The sequence below is a fragment of the Pimephales promelas genome, chromosome 2 (genome assembly GCF_988280905.1).
Source record: "Pimephales promelas chromosome 2, fPimPro1.hap1.1, whole genome shotgun sequence".
Lineage (NCBI taxonomy): Eukaryota > Metazoa > Chordata > Actinopteri > Cypriniformes > Leuciscidae > Pimephales > Pimephales promelas.
Genome location: NC_142770.1, coordinates 1,472,041 through 1,492,110, shown reverse-complemented (window position 1 = coordinate 1,492,110; position 20,070 = coordinate 1,472,041). Strand labels below are relative to the sequence as shown.

General features: G+C 40.5%; 1 protein-coding gene across 27 annotated transcripts in view; it reads left to right on the top strand.

Annotated features, from left to right (window-relative positions):
• The window catches only part of ptprsa (protein tyrosine phosphatase receptor type Sa), a 363,573-nt gene that overhangs the window by 274,598 nt on the left and 68,905 nt on the right, over window positions 1-20,070 (top strand). For 26 of the 27 annotated variants that reach the window (XM_089133590.1, XM_089133584.1, XM_089133581.1 and 23 more), the window contains 5 exons: window positions 1,935-2,045; window positions 14,338-14,607; window positions 16,844-17,425; window positions 18,999-19,135; window positions 19,222-19,366. In XM_089133590.1, the coding sequence (XP_088989716.1) occupies window positions 1,935-2,045; window positions 14,338-14,607; window positions 16,844-17,425; window positions 18,999-19,135; window positions 19,222-19,366 (1,245 nt within the window). Of the gene's footprint in view, window positions 1-1,934; window positions 2,046-5,001; window positions 5,459-14,337; window positions 14,608-16,843; window positions 17,426-18,998; window positions 19,136-19,221; window positions 19,367-20,070 lie in introns of those variants that run through there. The other variant, XM_089133642.1, reaches the window with a different exon arrangement.

Below are 20,070 nucleotides of genomic sequence, written 5' to 3'. Positions count from 1 at the left end.
AATCTGTTTGTTAGCATCACATTCAGACCTGAATCCTGAGATGATGTTGAGATTTGTAATTTGTAAATCCCTGGATCTCTTCAGCGGCAGACGGGAACCACGGTGTTCTCAAAACAACTGATCACATATAGCTGGTAAGAGGTCCTTATTTGGAACAGTTATACTGTACATGTCCATCGGGGGAGCTGTAGTATGCTGTAAAAGAAAGAAAAAACCTAAACACTGTATCCAGCTTCCTGAAGCTAGTCAACATATACAGTGCAACCCCTTATGCTATTAAAGGGATAGTTGACTTTGAAATTAATTTTAGGTATGTTTTATCTTACCTCAAGGGCATCCAAGATGTAGGAGTCTTTGTTTCAGCAGTAGTTTCAATTTTGATATTTTTAGGTCAAACCGTTCTTGTCTATCAGTAATGGAGGTCTATGGTCACCACCTCAAAGAGCATGCAAAGTCCAAATTAAACATGATTTAATGACTCGTAAATGTAAGTACACACTGATGGCCTAAGACACGAAACGAGCGGTTTGTGTGAGAAAACCAACAGTATATCGTTTTTACCTCTTGTAACCACAGCCACGTCCCGTAAGTGATCTCTCGCGCGATTGCGGAAAAAAATTCAACGTTGTCTGTTGATGTATCGAAATCGTCTTCCATTGCGATTTCCTTTATATCTAAATATGTTTAGATCTTCACATTGAAGGGTAACGCTTCTGAAATCTGTGTGTAAACGATGAGCGACGTACACGCGCGAGAGATCACTTCCGACCGAAGCGGCCGCGCCCTCAGATCACTTGGACGTGGCTGTGATTACAAGAGGTAAAACGATATAAATACCGTTCGTTTTCTCACACAAACCGCTCGTTTCGTGTCTTAGGCCATCAGTGTGTACTTACATTCACGAGTCATTAAATCATGTTTAATTTGGACTTCTCTGTGCATGCTCTTTGAGGTGGCGACCATAGACCTCCATTATATGACTGATAGACAAGAACGGTTTGACCTAAAAATATCAAAGTTGAAAATACTGTGGAAACAAAGACACCTACATCTTCTTGGATGTCCTTGAGGTAAGATAAAACATATCAAAAACTCATTTCAAAGTGAACTATCCCTTTAAGAGCCCTCAAATCAATTGATCACATGTAGTACAATATAAAATGTTTTACCCAGGCACTCAAAATACTTCAAATGAGACCCTGTTTGTAACTACATGTTGATGGCTCAAAAAAAAAAAAAAAAACACAGTTTCTAATCCTGATCATTTGAGTAACACCTGTAGTATGTCCTCAGGTTATTTCAGAGGAAGTGAAGGCTAATATACATGTGTTTTGGCATACATGGCAATGACATTTAAAGGGATATCAAGCCAATAGGCATTCTCCGTCCCACTGACATGAGGATTGCCACGGCTCCTGGGAGAACGGCTGAAATAATGCATGCGGTGGGATTTAAGTGTTGTGCCGAGCTTCAGCCACATCTCGACATGAACTAATGGACGTCTAAGTCTTGACCCTCACCAACTTCCCTCCCGTCGGGACCGAGCAACGGTTTATCTCCTCGACTCGTTCCCGGTGCTCTGATTGATGCGATCCAGCACTCCTGCGAACACCATAACATCGCTGCTAGTTCTCTTCCGAGCGCGTTTGACGTGATGCGTTCGGACATATTTAGATCAGTCTAATCTTCCTTGCCTTGAGTGTGGAACTGCTCAGATTGCGTTAAAAGGCGAAGTTGGCTTTCAAACGGGGAAAGGCCTTTGAGCAATTTATGAGAATGCGACGCCGCACCAAACATACAAAATAAAATAGTTTCTGACAGTCTTGTTACTTTCAAACCTCTAATAGTTTTCCGTCTTCTCCCTTTTTTTCTCTCTTTCTCTCTTTCATCCCGTTTCTTTGGGGTACTTTTTTTTTTATTTTTTGCTCTCCCAGGTGCCCTGCAGATCGAAAACACTGAGGAAACGGACCAGGGGAAGTACGAGTGTGTGGCGTCTAACATCGAAGGCGTCCGATACTCTTCCCCTGCCAACCTGTATGTGCGAGGTAGGGAGCAACCCGGCTCTGGAGCCCATCGAAAAACAACCAATGAAACCTTAATCTTTACGCTAAAACACAGAATATGCATTTTCGATACTTAATGGGTAGCGTTCAGTCTTCTCTACGATGGGCGGAAACTGCCACGACGGTAAGTCTTGATTTTGATTGGCCAATGCAATACGCCAATCAAAATGCTGAGCGTATATAAAGAGGTAAATTGTTGCAACGAAAGTATGTCAAGTGTAATTGCTCAATTTGTTATATTTCAAATATTAGGAACGTCTGAGACTGCGTTACATTAGCGCAGATGCTAACCTTTAAGAAGAGTTGATGACTTGAATAAATCAAGGCAGATGCATTTTGCGCATGTATTATTTATCAAACGCATATTAAAATCGTGTTCCCGCTGTGTACCAAATAACTTAAATTATTCACTGGCCGTTACATTCTAAAATGGGCCAGAGAGTTGTCTTTTCATTGTTATAGAGAGAAGATGCATCTTTTTCTTCTGCAGAATATGATGATGGGTTTTCTGCATTAGACGGTTGCTTTCATTGAATAGACGACATTTTTCAAAGGATCATCTTTTGTGTTCCACAGAACGATTCTTTTGGGTTTGAACAGAATTCTAAATTGGAATTCTCATTAACGATTGAACATTTGAATCTTTTATCAGTTACCAACGGCAATAATCCACAAGAGGCCGTGCTTTTATATCGATTTTCACGATTTTCAGCGCCTGTCGTGGATTAGGGCTGTTTATGCTCTCTTCTGAAGACCTGGAAGGGATTTTATTGGGATAAGACCTTAAACAGTGTTAGATGTTCGGTAACATTTGATCTGATTCCTAGTGACATTTCAGTAATTGGGTGACCGGAGATTTCCGAAATCCGTTCAAATTACCACAGCGGTAATTAATTCAACATAGGTATGCTAATTTCTCACTGATTATGCGCATACTGCTAATATCCCATCTCCTTTTGTCTTTTTTTTCTTTCTTTCCAAAGCTTAATTATTGAGTACAATCAAACGTTTTGTGTTCTAGAATTAACGGCTCTTGAAATTAGCAGCTACAGTGGAGGAAATGACCCGCCCGTTCATACGAGTCAAACCGTTCCCAGATAGCAAACTGACATCGAAACAACGTTGATCTGACATTGTTTTGCTCATCGAATTATCGTTGAACCAACGTCAATCTTTCAAAACTAACGGAAAATCAACTTGAAATCAACGTTGTTTCAACGTTATGAAAGCAAACCAATTTTCGATTTTCATTTAGCTTTGAATAATGCTGCGTCCGACGTTGATTCAACGTTAATTCGATGAGCAACCCAGACAGCAAACTGACATTGAATCAACGTGGAAACGACGTCTCTCATGACATCGAAACAACGTTGATTTTGCTCATCGAATTAACGTTGAACCAACGTCAGACGCGGCATTCTTCAAAGCTAAATGAAAATCGAAAATTGGTTTGCTTTCATAACGTTGAAACAACGTTGATTTCAAGTTTTAATGAAAGAATGGCGCGTCTGACGTTGGTTCAACGTTATGAAAGCAAACCAATTTTCGATTTTCATTTAGCTTTGAAGAATGCCGCGTCCGACGTTGGTTCAACGTTAATTCGATGAGCAAAATCAACGTTGTTTCGATGTCATGAGAGACGTCGGTTCCACGTTGATTCAATGTCAGTTTGCTGTCTAGGTTGCTCATCGAATTAACGTTGAATCAACGTCAGGCGCGGCATTCTTCAAAGCTAAATAAAAATCGAAAATTGGTTTGCTTTCATAACGTTGAACCAACGTCAGACGCGCCATTCTTTCATTAAAACTTGAAATCAACGTTGTTTTAACGTTATGAAAGTAAACCAATTTTCGATTTTCATTTAGCTTTGAAGAATGCCGCGTCCTACGTTGGTTCAACGTTAATTTGATGAGCAACCCAGACAGCCCAATCGTTGATTTTGCTCATCGAATTAACGTTGAACCAACGTCAGACGCGGCATCCTTCAAAGCTAAATGAAAATCGAAAATTGGTTTGCTTTCATAACATTGAAACAACGTTGACATTTCCACTAGTTTTGAAAGAATGACGCGTCTGACGTTGGTTCAACGTTACGAAAGCAAACCAATTTTCGATTTTCATTTAGCTTTAAAGAATGCCGCGTCCGACGTTGGTTCAACGTTAATTCGATGAGCAACCCAGACAGCAAACTGACATTGAATCAACGTGGAAACGAAGTCTCTCATGACATTGAAACAACGTTGATTTTGCTCATCGAATTAACGTTGAACCAACGTCGGACGCGGCATTCTTCAAAGCTAAATAAAAATCGAAAATTGGTTTGCTTTCATAACGTTAAAACAACGTTGATTTCAAGTTTTAATGAAAGAATGGCGCGTCTGACGTTGGTTCAAGGTTAATTCGATGAGCAACCCAGACAGCAAACTGACATTGAATCAACGTGGAAACGACGTCTCTCATGACATCGAAACAACGTTGATTTTGCTCATCGAATTAACGTTGAACCAACGTCGGACGCGGCATTCTTCAAAGCTAAATGAAAATCGAAAATTGGTTTGCTTTCATAACGTTGAAACAACGTTGATTTTCCGCTAGTTTTGAAAGAATGACGCGTCTGACGTTGGTTCAACGTTAATTCGATGAGCAAAATCAACGTTGTTTCGATGTCATGAGAGACGTCGTTTCCACGTTGATTCAATGTCAGTTTGCTGTCTGGGTTGCTCATCGAATTAACGTTGAACCAACGTCGGACGCGGCATTCTTCAAAGCTAAACTAAAATCGAAAATTGGTTTGCTTTCATAACGTTGAAACAACGTTGATTTCAAGTTGATTTTCCCTTAGTTTTGAAAGAATGCCGCGTCTGACGTTGGTTCAACGTTAATTTGATGAGCAGATCAACGTTGTTTCGATGTCATGTTTCCACGTTGGTTCAATGTCTGGGTTACCATGCATACGCGACGCGGTCGTCTTGATTGTAGCTGCTAACTTTAATGCTAATTATGTGTTTTTTATTTGTACGGTCGCTTTGATTTGGTTGGTTCTCGGGGGGTTGCATCATTGATTTGTGTTTTTGTCTCTTTGTTTTGTTTGTGTAATTAAAGCCGCAGCGGCAGCTCTTCAGGTGGCTAAAGACCTAGTAATTTTGCATTGTCATTATATAACATGCTTGAATTGACTCCAGTGGCCGAACGCTTTTCCCAGCAGCCACTGGGGTGAATCAAAGCCGGTAAACGCGGCAGACGAAACAATCAGGCGACATCAGCCAGAGAATTGTAGCAGCTAAAAGCCTTGAGGTGGCCTTTTTTACTCTCTCTGTGTTTCCCCTATTTTTCTCTTCTCCTCATGTCATTGTGTTCTGCATCAACCCCTTTACATCCCTCAGAGCTTCGAGAAGGTTGGTGTGTTTTTTCTTTTTTCACTTTTTTTAACCCACATTAAATCGAACAATCAACATGTATTAAAACCTTAACCTTGACTGATCTGGCGATTCGGAGTTTAAAAATCAAGCTAAATAAGAACTTAGCTGTAGCTAACCCGCCAATTCGGGTTCGTTTTACGTTTTTGAGTTTGCATTATGGGTCTTTTCTCGTTTGCATCCTTCAGTATTGCTTCTGTGCACATGCTGTCATGGAAATCTCGCATGGGAGAATGTAACTGCGCTTGCATGCCTCGAGACGCTGTCGTGCTTCGTCGCATTCCTGTGTTTTATTATTCTCTTTGTTCGGTCCAGTTCTCCTGGATTGAGCCTTTGTGTGGTCGGTTCCTTGTGTTGTGGTGTTTGTGTAATGTGCACCCTGAGTTTTTGTTGTAGTTTCTGGTCTGTCAGATGTGGTGTGTGTTTCTGTGCATTGTCGTCTACAGACAGTTTTCCTGCCATCCTCTGAATCACAAAAAAAAAGCTTAGTTTTGGTCTGCTAATTAGTTTTTCGGCGCCAGATATAATGATCTCCGCACAGAAATAGCGATATACGCTCGTGATGACTGCCTCTCGCCCTTTCGCAGTCCGCAGGCTCAATCAAATCAGGGTTTAGCTTTTTTTTGGCCACAATATGCTGTATTAAAACCCCCAAATTGGACCAGAACAAAAAGCTGCGCTCCGTTTCTGAGCTAATGCTAATCTTTCGCTAATCCAGATGAGTTTGTTTGTTTCAACCATTATATTTACATTTGTCCACAGATATATACAAGGAAAGACCAAGACATAAAATTATTGTAATAAGCATAGGCTACATAATTTTGCAAGTCAAGTAATCTTAGTATTTAGCAATTTTATCTGATATATTTTCTGGAAAACCAAAACAAATACATTGTTATATATATGGTGTTGCATTACATCTGTGTCTATTTACACTAACTCCGCCCACTTACGTCTGGTAGTGTAAATAGCGACTATTGTTATTTGAACTTGGTCCACGTGGCCATTGCCCTTTTAAAATAGTTTAAAATCACAGATTAGCACCAACATTTAGCATATCATGTCAATGAATGCGTTAAACTTTGCTTGTTAGCGCTCTGGGGTTTTTTTTTTTGTAGCTGTAGAAACAGAAATCCAGACAAGTTTGTCCAATCGTGCGGATGGCTAACTCTCAGTTGATATGTCATCCGTCTCCCCACGTTTCCGACGGCCGTTTGTCAGGGATAATGATACAGAACAAGACCCTCTGCTTCACTTGGCTAATGCTAACATGTTGCCAGCTATCTTGTGATGTCTGAGACTAAATGGCTTTCTAAATTATTCAGTTTTTACAGACACAGTGTTGTTGGGAGGGGGGCGACACCACATGATTTGGGGTTATAAATAATGAAGTGCGCTTTGCCGCTACTCTGTCTCTCAGGGCCTGGCATTTATTGACAGAGCTTTATTTTTCATATCCGGCTTTTCCCACTGTGAAATCTGCGCCGCGTTTACCCTGATAGCTCCCTAGCATATAGAAAGTCTAACAGTGTGCGCGCACTAGCTTACACTAGCTGCACGTTAACAATGATGCTAAATGAGAAATGTTGTTGATAGCAGCTAGTGGCTAACATGATGTAGCTTAGAAGTTATTTGATGTGGTAATGTTTACCCATCACAGCAACTGTTTTGCTGTTTTTTCTTTTGTTTTAGCCAATAATCGCTATCAAAAACAGATCAGAATGCCCAAAATAATCAATTCTTTTGAAACAATTTACCAGATCTTGTACAAAACACTCTCACATGCAGTTTTTGAGCTAATGTCCCTGCTGAAAAACAACTGAAACCAGTCTTGTAACTGGTTGGCTGGTCTTAGCTGGTTTAAGCTGGAAGTAACTGGTTTAGGCTGGTCAAGCCAGTGTTCAGCTTGTTTTAGCTGATTTTAACTGGTTTAAGCTGGTCTCCCAGGCTGGCTGAGCTAGATAAGCTAGTGTTCAGCTGGTTTTAACTGATTTTAACTGGTTTAAACTGGTCTCTCTGGCTGGCCGAGCTAGTCAAGCTAGTGTTCAGCTTGTTTTAGCTGGTTTTAACTGGTTTAAGCTGGTTTAAACTGGTCTCTCAGGCTGACCGAGCTAGTCAAGCTTGTGATCAGCTGGTTTTAGCTGGTTTTAACTGGTTTAAACTGGTCTCTCTGGCTGGCCGAGCTAGTCAAGCTAGTGTTCAGCTGGTTTTAGCTGATTTTAACTGGTTTAAGCTGGTTTAAGCTGTTCTCCCAAGCTGGCCAAGCTAGTCAAGCTAGTGTTCAGCTTGTTTTAGCTGGTTTTAACTGGTTTAAGCTGGTTTAAACTGGTCTCTCAGGCTGGCCGAGCTAGTCAAGCTTGTGATCAGCTGGTTTTAACTGGTTTAAGCTGGTTTAAACTGGTCTTCCATGCTGGCTGGGCTAGTCAAGCTAGTGTTCAGCTGGTTTTAACTGAATTTAACTGGTTTAAGCTGGTCTTCCAGGCTGGCCGAGCTAGATAAGCTAGTTTTCAGATGGTTTTAGCTGATTTTAACTGGTTTTAACTGGTTTAAGCTGGTCTCCCAGGCCGGCAGAGCTAGTCAAGATAGTGTTCAGCTGGTTTTAACTGGTTTTAGCTGGTTTTAACTGGTTTAAGGTGGTTTTAACTGGTTTAAGGTGGTTTAAACTGGTCTTCCATGCTGGCCGAGCTAGTCAAGCTAGTGTTCAGCTGGTTTTAGCTGATTTAACTGGTTTAATCTGGTCTCCCAGGCCGGCCGAGCTAGTCAAGCTAGTATTCAGTTGGTTTTAGCTGGTCTCCCAGCTTTACCAGCTAAGATTCAGCTAAAAGAAATATTCAAGTTCCCTGGGAGACCAGCTGAAACCAGCTTAGGCAGATATGTTTCTCAGCAGAGGTTGCTAATGTTAAAAACAAACAAAAAAACCATTTGCTGCCGCTCTTTCAAATTTCAATAGATATTTTTTAACTCGACAGTCTCCTTGTTAGCCGTCTACATCAGGCATGACAGTTAATTGCTTCCGTATGGCGAAATCCCCCCCGAGCCTCGACAATAGTTCCCTTCTTTTCCGCACCGAATTAATAACAGAAATTAAGATTCTTCTTGTTTCAGTGTAGTCGCTAATCTTTCATTGTTGCTAATCTTTCAATGAAGCTTTCAACCGTTCCGCCATTCAACTCCCCATAATGCGGTGACAAAGCCAAAATATTAAGGACTCAAGATCCCAGAATGTTTCCAGGGCATATATTAATATCAATTAGTGCCCGACACGAGGAAACCCTCACAGATCCACTCTGAGATGCTGGAAGACTTGAGCTGTACCGTACGCCATGCTAAATGCTATGATTATGTTCGGTGTATGCGCATGTAGATGCATGTGATGCCACCACTTTGGGTCGTGTTGCATGTCCTTGCATGCTCTTTCGGGGTAAAAATAGAAATGCAAGCTAGATCACACCCTACTTTTCAAAGCAAAGCCTACTTTGAATAAACAAGTGTTTAGTGTATTGTAATGGTGCAGGTTTTGGTCCAAACTCTCAAAAGCAATGCAGCCCCACTATAGCAGATGATCAGGGGTTGTAGTGTTTTACAAATGCTCTGAACCCCTACGGTGGCTCTGTTGCATTGCAGCGGCGGAGGTGCGCGTATTAATATGGGGAACCCCTGCCGACTGCATGCAAATGGCCTCCCTAACTTCAAGCCAAATGGATTATTGTGGGTTTTGAACATCAAACAGGGTGTAATCTCAGCTTCAATGTGACATTAAAGGCTGCACATTATTTTGGCTTCCCTTCCTACCTTGATTTTGGGGCTGGACAGACTGTCTCACCAAAATGGCCACCTTTGAAACGTCCTAGTCAGGAATTACAAGGAGTGGGACACTTTGGGCCTTTTTATTTAGTCTTTCTCTGTCCATTGTTCGAGTTGTCTCCACATTGGGCTTGAAATCGGATTTTTGACTCTGGACCTCAAAGAGATCGCTCCGTCCAATTGGACCGTTTCTATATGAAGAGCTCTTTTCCAAAACGCGTTAAACGACATTTTTTAAAAAAATGAGTTTGTCGTGTCATTCTGCTGCGGACAGAACCCTTTCACTGCTCCATCAACGTTTCATGCCGAATCGCTATATTTCCTTGTTTAAAATGTACTGCAAGATACAGTTTCTTCCCAAGCCGCGATAAGCACCAGCCCTGTTTTTAGCCTAAACACGATAAATCCTCAAATTCAATGAGCGCTCTACACAATCCAGCACGGCGGCACTCTGAACAGAGGTGTATTATGTTCATTCATTCCTCAAAATGAGTCCTAGTTTTCTAGTCGACTAGTAGTAGATCATTTAAGCCATTTGTATTATCAGTAATCACATATATTGATTTAATTAAATGGGAGAGAAACCATATGAGCGTTTTTAATTGCATATTCCGCATCTCAACGTATGCATAAAGCTTGCCACAAAGAACCGGCAAAAGTAATGATTATGCATGAAACATTTGAATTGTTTATTAATAAACTAGTGTTTTCTGTCAGTGTCAGCAACAAAGATAAAGTTGATGATGCTACTCGCCATCTTCGCAGTGAACGCGCATAGAGAAACGCATACTTCGAATTAGCCTACATACGCAGAGAGTTGCCAATTTATTTTTGTTTTTAATTGTTTTGTTTAAAAGTAGATGTTTAAAGCTTTCTGTAGCTTAGTTCTCAGGCCTGTGTGAGGCAAGCATCGCGGTGTTTCGGTTCATATTATGAGACGCGCTCCGGTTCACCTGCGCGCCTCTGTGTCCTGATTATATTGTCTGATATTTACTTCTAATGTATTAATCCAGTCAATTTGTCGATGAAACATTTATTAAAATGAAGATACAATTTATATGAAACGAAATTTACAAGCTTTCTACAAAACAAAACTTAATAAGTGGTCAAAATCATGTCTGACGCACTCCAAATATTTTCCGATATTGGGCAGCTTTTGAATTTTGATCCTATCTTACTCATCTCATGCGGTTCCCTTTTCATAGTCTACTCAACATAGATGAAATAATAAAAATAAGTAATGTAATATTATTAAAAACAAATGTGAAATGTTTATTTTTTTTTTATTTTTTATTTTTTAACTTATATTTAAGCGTCATGCTGCTCCGCTTTGCTCACATGTTATGTAGCCTGTGTGTGTGTGCATGTGCTGGAGGGGTGCCCATCCCTTTTTTGAATATCGTTATCATATATTGATCATTTTTAATAATTCGTTTTTTCATGCATATGTTGAAATTGGTATTAATAATTTGTTTTTTTTCATGCATATGTTGAAATTGGTACTATTTGTTTGAGGTTTATTTCGATTTATAGCGTTTTGGAAAAAAATAAAATTAACTTTTAAATTATCATTAACAATATTGTTGTTTGATTTAATAATTATTGTTCAAAATGTTCAGACTGAACCAATAAAACATTTAAACAGGATAATTTGAATATTCACAAAATGTGTGGGTCTAGGTAAAAAATGTAGTTTTCCTGAAAACTATTGAAATGGATTTATAGCGTTTTGGAAAAGAGCTCTTCATATTCAAACGTCAAGCTATAGGACCATGTGTCAGGACTTAGATAAAGCTTTGTGCAATGGCATTTCAAAGCCGATGCGGTGATAGCGCCAGTCGTAAATGTCGACATGCATCTGAAAACATTATGATTTCCCCGCTTCGACACAGTTTATTCAGCCGTAAAGTGTTGCCAGTGACTTTGAAGTCGCCGAGCTATTCTGCATCTTTTCAAAAGGTTGTTTCGTTTTTGAAAATAACCGGATTGAGTTATTCAAGAATGTTACAGGATTGGGAATAATACACAAGGTGAAAGGTTGCAGCCCGCCATTGCTCGACCAATCTGGCCTTAGGAAGCGATTAGGTTTTAAGAACGGCCAAATGTTGCATCACCCATGTGCCAGCAGAACATATTAAGCATGTTTGTTTATTTCATTTTCTTTTTACTTAAACCTGTTTAAATCGGCATCAGCAGTCTGGGCCTGTCCATCGTTAATTTGCTGGAAGAATCACGCTCATCTTGTCATTGTCACTGTGTTTGCTCATTGTTGAGCCTTTAAAGACACTCCTGCACTGTGATTATGTGTGTGTGCTGTGACGAATTCACCAATTGTGTGGATTCCCTAAAAATGCTGCACTTTGGGGAGGGTTGCATGCCACAAATGTATATGTGTTGACTGTAGCGGTAGGATAGTTTGGTGCCGTCCTGTTGTTGTCTTTCCTTCAGTCATGCATGCACCTTGTGAAATCGTGGGCTGCTCTTTCACCTTTGTTGAACATTTGTTCAGTATGCATTTATATGGGGGGAGGGGTCATTTTAGTATGTCAATGTTTAATTTGCTGTTGTTGTTGTTGTTTTTGTTTTCTCAACAAATCAAAAAGAAGTTTTCCTTAATTAAAGTCGAGTGACCAGTGTTCGATGCAAATTATTTTCCGATGCAGTTGTGGCGTAACGTTGATTATGGAAAAAGCTAAAATTGCAATTAAAAGTGTAAAATTATATTCATCCTCATGCCGTGGATAGAGCTGAACCTTCGTACCAAAATTCGTATAAAAAGTAATAAATTTGTTCATATAAGATATATTATAAACTAATGACATAAAGTTAACTTGAACTGGTTTGATCGTGAACCGTGAACATTCGTCACGAGTTACGGAATTTAGAATGTTGAGCTTGTTATTATTCAAAAGTATTTTGGCGCCAAATTTTAAATTTTAAGCTAGATTTAAAACTGTGCTTTCGATGGTGTGTCGAAGACTTTACGCTCTTCGACAGCTGGTTTCCAAGGCTATGGTGAACGTTTAATCGTGTATTTCAAGCCCCATTGTGTGAGACGTCAAACCCACAGACTTTTGCTCCAGTTGGCCCAGGGTTACAGTCTCCTCTTTGCCCCAATCCCCACCTCTCACTCCCTGTGTTATTTCCCTTCTGTCTCCAGTCCCACATGTGCATCCACCATTTTGTCCTTCCAGTCCGCCCCTCCCCCACCCCCTGCTGTCTTGCAGCCGAGGTCTTGTTCTGCCTTGTGCCCTGTCTCTACCTGTTGTTCCTGTCCTCGTTGTGTGGGGTTGTTAATTTCCATTTGGTTTGGTTGTTTCGGCACACATTCTCTGTCTTTTCTTTCTCCTCTTGCCAAATGTAAATGAGGCATGACCCCCTCACCACCCGCCATCTTAGGACACACCTAGCACATCCTACTCCCCGTTTCATTGGTCATTCGCTTCCACCGACGTCAGTGAGGCAGATGCCTTGACGATTCTTGGGGAAACCAAACCGTGAAGTTCTACGTGTTTGTACTCTCACTCTAGAGTCCATTGCTCTGTTCCAAAACCTTGCAAGATACTTGGATATCAAAAACACATCCAACGTTTCATCAGCGACTTAACATTGGCATTGCGAGGGGTCAATCACGGAATCAATCAATGCCGTTAGCTTAGCAACATGCTAACGTCAAACTCAACAGTATTCGCTGTTGTTTAGAAAGTTGCCTCAGAAGGGAACTGCCCGGGCAGCTGACTCGGTATTGGAACAGAGTCATTTAAGTTTCCGTCAGACCTTGACTTTCAATGAGTCGCATCAAAAAAGCAAGGTTACCAAGAATGAACATGCCAGACAGGCTATAAAAACAAAAGCCTGTTCCACGCCATATCTCATATCCAAACCTTTCCCCCCTACAGATCCTTCATCTTTTCTCTCGTGTGTAGGTTTGGCATCTCAGTAGTTGAGTTGCTTCGCTGTCATCACTGTAGACTAGCATCTGTACCAGTCATGTGCACTTATTTGGTCAATTTTCTTTGTTTTATTGGTGTGTGTGTGTTTGATAGTTAGTTGAGTTGAACTGACAGCTACTTATTGACTGAATCCAGAGTTTCCGTCTAGCCAGGACTGCAATGTGACAATACAACCCTGTCACATTACGTCATATTGGCTGGAGACGATAAAAAGCCTTTCTCTGCATTGAAGTGGGTTTCCCCCCTCGTTCCTTTTCCCAACCCTTCCCTTTCTTCCTCTTTCTCGCTCTTTTGCGCGTTCTATTCTCTTATATTTCTTTTTTTTTCCCTCTCTCCAGTTGTCTTTTGTCTGGGCATGCTAGCGACCCTTCAGTTATATTCCTCTATGCATTTTATCTCAAATACTTCTCTGGTTTTATTGTTCCCATTTACTCTTTTGGTTGACCTCTACCTATTTCTGCATGATGTCTGTGAAAATGACAGCTGCATCTATCAATGGAAGCGTGTCAGATCTTTAAAAGGCTTTGTCCAGTTGATCTACTCTCAACCACAAAAATCTGATTAAGGTTTCTCATCTTTAGTCCCTCTTGGAGGGCCTTACCATTACCAGTGTATGTACGTACCAACGTGTGTGTACATATGTAGGGTAGAGTTTGGTACGTCACACTTTCTATACAACTACAGCAAAGAGCATTCTCTGTTCACACCGTAGAGCTTTTCCACTCTTTTAACAGTAATGCATGGTTTTCATTTCGTTTACTGTAGTTACAGGTCACATAGAGATCTAATTTTAAAAGATGAGAAACTCGTAATAGATTTTTGTGCAATTAATCGTGCTGTGATGGGTCAAATATTGGTCAATGGAACCTTGTTGCTATGAATTTGTTGCTTTAATGTCAATCTATATTGTTGGTGAAGCAGTTCTGTTAATTTAGTTACTTTATCGTTATTTTAAAGTGAAGTTGTCTAGTCTCATTTGTATAATTTCTTGTCCTCTCTTTAGACAACATGTACGTTCTAAAGAAAGGCTTGTTTTCATCGACGTGTCTTGTTACCTCTCTCTTTCTCTTTTTCTTGTCGCTATTCCTCCGCCCTTTGCAGTTCGTCGCGTGCCTCCACGTTTCTCCATCCTGCCCACCAGCCACGAGATCATGCCGGGCGGTAGCGTCAACATCACTTGCGTCGCCGTGGGCTCGCCCATGCCCTACGTCAAGTGGATGCTCAACTCGGAGGACTTGACGCCTGAGGACGAGATGCCAGTGGGCAGGAATGTTCTGGAGTTAAACGGCGTCCGCGAGTCGGCCAATTACACCTGTGTGGCCATGAGCAGCCTGGGCATCATTGAGGCTGTGTCCCAGATCATTGTCAAGTGTAAGAATCAATTGTATCGAGGGTTCCTCTGGTCTAAAGAAACTCAAACTAAGCCATATTTCAAGTGCTTGTTTCCACTACAGAATTAAAAATAAATAAGGTAATTGTGACTTTTTTTCTTACAATTCTGAGTTTTCATATCAGAATTGCATGTTTAGATCTCGCAATTCTAACTTTATAACACGCAATTGCGAGTTATAAAGTCAGAACTGCGTGATATTAAGTCACAATTGCAAGTTATAAAGTCAGAATTGCATGATATATAGTCGCAATTGCGAGTTATAAAGTTAGAATTGCGTGATATTAATTCACAATTGTGAGTTATAAGGGCAGAATTGCATGATATAAAGTTGCAATTGCGAGTTATAAAGTCAGAATTGCGTGATATAAAGTTGCAATTGCAAGTTATAAAGTCAGAAGTGCGTGAAATAAAGTCGCAATTGCAAGTTAAAAAGTCAGAATTGTGTGATATATAGTTGCAATTGCGAGTTATAAAGTCAGAATTGCGTGATATAAAGTCGCAATTGCGAGTTATAAAGTCAGAATTGCATGATATATAGTTGCAATTGAGAGTTATAAAGTCAGAAGTGTGTGATATAAAGTCGCATTCGCGAGATATAAAGTCAGAATTGTGTGATACAAAGTCGCAATCGCGAGTTATAAAGTCAGAATTGCGAGATACAAAGTCACAATCGCGAGTTATAAAGTCAGAATTGCGAGATACAAGAGATATAAAGTCAGAATTGTGTGATACAAAGTCGCAATTGCGAGTTATAAAGTCAGAATTGTGTGATATATAGTCGCAATTGCGACTTGTAAAGTCAGAATTGCGTGATGTATAGTCGCAATTGCAAGTTAAAAAGTCAGAATTGCGAGATACAGTCGCATTCGCGAGAAATAAAGTCAGAATTGTGTGATACAAAGTCGCAATCGCGAGTTATAAAGTCAGAATTGTTTGATATATAGTCGCAATTGCAAGTTAAAAAGTCAGAATTGCGAGATACAAAGTCGCAATCGCGAGTTATAAAGTCAGAATTGCGAGATACAAAGTCGCATTCGCGAGATATAAAGTCAGAATTGTGTGATACAAAGTCGCAATCGCGAGTTATAAAGTCAGAATTGCGAGATATATAGTCGCAATTGCGAGTTATAAAGTCAGAATTGCATGATATATAGTTGCAATTGCGAGTTATAAAGTCAGAATTGCGTGATGTATAGTCGCAATTGCAAGTTAAAAAGTCAGAATTGCAAGATACAAAGTCGCAATCGCGAGTTATAAAGTCAGAATTGTGTTATATATAGTCGCAATTGCAAGTTAAAAAGTCAGAATTGCGAGATACAAAGTCGCAATCGCGAATTATAAAGTCAGAATTGCGAGATACAAAGTCGCATTCGCGAGATATAAAGTCAGAATTGTGTGATACAAAGTCGCAATCGCGAGTTATAAAGTCAGAATTGCGAGATATATAGTCGCAATTGCAAGTTAAAAAGTCAGAATTGCGAGATACAAAGTCGCAATCGCGAATTATAAAGTCAGAATTGCGAGATACAAAGTGGCATTCGCGAGATATAAAGTCAGAATTGCGAGATACAAAGTCGCAATCGCGAATTATAAATTTAGAATTGTGTGATACAAAGTCGCAATCGCGAGTTATAAAGTCAGAATTGTGTGATATATAGTCGCAATTGCAAGTTATAAAGTCAGAATTGCGAGATACAAAGTCGCATTCGCGAATTATAAATTCAGAATTGTGTGATACAAAGTCGCAATCGCGAGTTATAAAGTCAGAATTGTGTGATATATAGTCGCAATTGCAAGTTATAAAGTCAGAATTGCGAGATACAAAGTCGCATTCGCGAGATATAAAGTCAGAATTGCGTGATACAAAGTCGCAATCGCGAGTTATAAAGTCAGAATTGTGTGATATATAGTTGCAATTGCGAGTTATAAAGTCAGAATTGCAAGATATAAAGTCGCAATCGCGAGTTATAAAGTCAGATTTGCGTGATAAAAAGTCGCAATTGCGAGTTATAATGTCAGAATTGTGTGATATATAGCCGCAAGTTAAAAAGTCAGAATTGCGAGATACAAAGTCGCAATCGCGAGTTATAAAGTCAGATGTTGCGTGATATAAAGTCGCAATTGTGAGATCATGTTTTATTCTGTAGTGGAAACAAGCTTCCGTACATTCTAGTTCCAGTATTGACTACAGTATTTTATTATCCCCCACTGCAGCTTTGCCAAAACCTCCAGGTACTCCTGTCGTGACCGAAACTACCGCCACCAGCATAACCATCACCTGGGACAGTGGCAACCCTGAACCCGTCTCCCATTACATCATCCAGTATCGCGCCAAGTCTCCCGAGAGCAAGTTCGAGACCGTGGACTCCATCACCACCACTCGCTACAGTATTGGAGGACTTTCTCCCAACACCGATTACGAGATCCGCGTGTCCGCCTTCAACACCATTGGCCAGGGCCCACCCAGTGAACCAGTCGAGGCTAGGACTGGGGAGCAAGCTCCCGCCAGCCCACCGCGAAATATCCAAGCCCGTATTATTTCCCAGAACACCATGATGGTACGCTGGGATGAACCCGAGGAGCCCAATGGACAGATCAAGGGTTATCGGGTGTACTTCACCATGGACCCATCTCAGCTCATGAGCATGTGGCAAATCCACAACGTACAGGACAGCGTGATCACCACCATTCAGAGTCTGGTGCCCTCCGAGACCTACACCATCCGAGTGCTGGCCTTCACGTCTGTAGGAGACGGACCCTTCTCAGATCCCATTCATGTCAAAGTGCTTCAAGGAGGTTTGTTTGTCAATTTTTAGTGTCCTTTTTTCAGTTGAGTTGAGCAAGGTGAGTTTTACAATCAGAAATGTTTGTATCGGGGGAGCTAAAGGTGTAGCATAGTCAGTTTAGCCGTTGAGAACTGTCAGTGTTCAGCGAGCTAACAATATAGCAAAGTGAGTTTAACACTCTTGTCCGTTGACCTGCATTGAAGGAAATAGAGTAAATCCCCTTTTGAAAGTAACATGGTGCTTCAAATAACAATTGTATCGATTAGCCTACAGCATTACACCAGTAGGTGGCGACGAGTGACTGTTAAAAAGTCATTGTCATTGAATGATTTAGGGCCTGTTCACATATCACGTCTTTTGCGCGCTCAAGTTCGTTATTTCAATTGTAGGCGCGCGGTATGCGCGCTCATAATGGAAGCGACGCGGTCACCTCATCGAGATAAAAACATCTCAACTTTTCAGAATGTCACAAGCGCACCATAAGCCCACAGTAGGTCACGTGCACTTTACTTAAGTAAATTTTTCACGTATCTTTACTTTACTTAAGTAAAATAAATAGTGCATACTTTTACTTTTACTTCGTAACATTTTGCAGCAATTATTATACTTTCTACTCCACTACATTTCTACAACTTCTGTTACATTTTCTGATCAGTTTTTTCCGTACCAAAACGTAATCTGACCGTCCGTCCGTTGCACGTTTGTCTCACCAGTGACGTTTGGTTGCCATAGATACATCAACCCGGTCACACTAAATGCGTCTCGCACGCAGTGCGTTTATCGTGCAATTTATACGCGAAAATTTGTTTTTACGTGCATAGGAAACGCACTTTTTGTAATATACGTTTGGTTAGGATTAGGTTTTTTTTCCATCATTATTGAACATCATTATAGGAGGATTAGGTGGGACGAGTTATAATTAAATGTTTTATTAATCATTAGAAAATAGACATTAAGAGAATAAATTGTTATGCAAGTACTTAAAGTACATTTAAAATCAGGTACTTTTTACTTAAGTATGGTTGTCATTGTGTTACTTCTACTTTTACTAAAGTAAATATTTATCTGGATATTTGTACTTTTACTTAAGTACTGAGATTCAGCACTTCCTCCACCACTGGTCACGTGACATGAACCAACCGGAGCGCAACCGCCCTAGCGCTTTGGGAAAAGGAGAATGCGTCGCGCCCAGCGTTTTCTGCGCGTTTCTATATGTGAATCCGGCCTTATTCAAACCAATTTTATTGAAATGTTCATTGCAGCAATTCATATTTCGTCAGAACCTCTAATTGTCGGTTCAGAATCGGGAACAAAAAATCGTGATTCTCATTTTGTCCACAATCGTGCAGCTCTAGTTGTCGGTCTTGGGTTAGCTGAAGATGTTTAACATTTGGAAATTTTACTGTTGGGGAGTTAAAAATGTACAGTAGCAAGATGGGTTTGGCGATTGGGTATGTACAAGTACATTGTTCTAACCTTGTTGCCATGGGGGTAAATGTTTTCTCCAACACTTTCACTAAATATGCAGTTGTAAAAATGTAATTTCATGTCTAATAAACTGTCAACACCGGCTCCATTTGTAGTCCCCGGACAGCCGACAAACTTCCAAGTCGGCGAGGTGTCAGACACGGCTGTCGAGCTTACTTGGGAACCAGCCTTCGAGAAAGAGGGAATCATCAGTTACGAACTCCATTACAAAGAGGGCAGTCAAGGACCTCAGGTGCCTTCTCAACAACAAACCTTCCCAAATACATTGTCAGGACTGCTCCAATTTTGAAGTAACTCTTATCCTCTCCCACCGAACAGGTAAAGAAAACATTCGGTCCAACCTCTTCCTATGTGGTGGAGGGCCTACGCGCTAATACAGAGTACTACTTCTCTCTGGCTGCCGTCTCCAACAAGGGCATTGGAGCTTTCACCAATGAAATATCCCAAAGGACATCCCAAGCCAGTATGTAGTCCATTTCCTTTCCTAAGGATGCGAATGAAGGGTCTAATATTGTATTTTGTTTGAGAAATGCCAAGACATAATGGCTATTTTGAGCTTTCGATGGGTTCGGGATACAAGTCACTGTTTGAAAGGGCCTCGATAACCTTCACCCCCGATTCCCAATCCAGGGATATTGGCTATCGACTCTAGAAATGTCAAGAGTAAATGATAATGGTGTCAGATAAGTGTTTTGACAGGTTCTGGGTTGGTTTATGCATCTGAATTGAGCCAGAAGAGAGTCTTGCTACATGCAGGCGGCTTTGTTTTGTTGAGAATATTTCCAAATGACTTGATGATTTTTCAATATTTCTTTCTGTGCATGTTGACGAGTTGTTTATTTAAGAGGAGATAAGTACGAGCAGAACAAATTTGTGTAAATTGTTGCATTCAGTTCAATGCACCAGTTTATGCAAGAATTGGTTCAGCTTGCCTTGCATGATTGAGAGCCTCTGACTTTGATGTTTTAACCATTGTAAACCTAAACTTTTAAATGACCCGTGTTGTTTAGTTTAATGGATTCCTCGCCCCTTGGCAGGACCCTTCTTTTTCTTCTTTGTTTGGTGATTCTTTCATCTGGGTCTCTCTATGTCACAGTTATGTACTTCAGAGATTTCCTACATGTGAAACAAACAAATCAATGTGGGCTGATTGATCTGCGGCGAGCG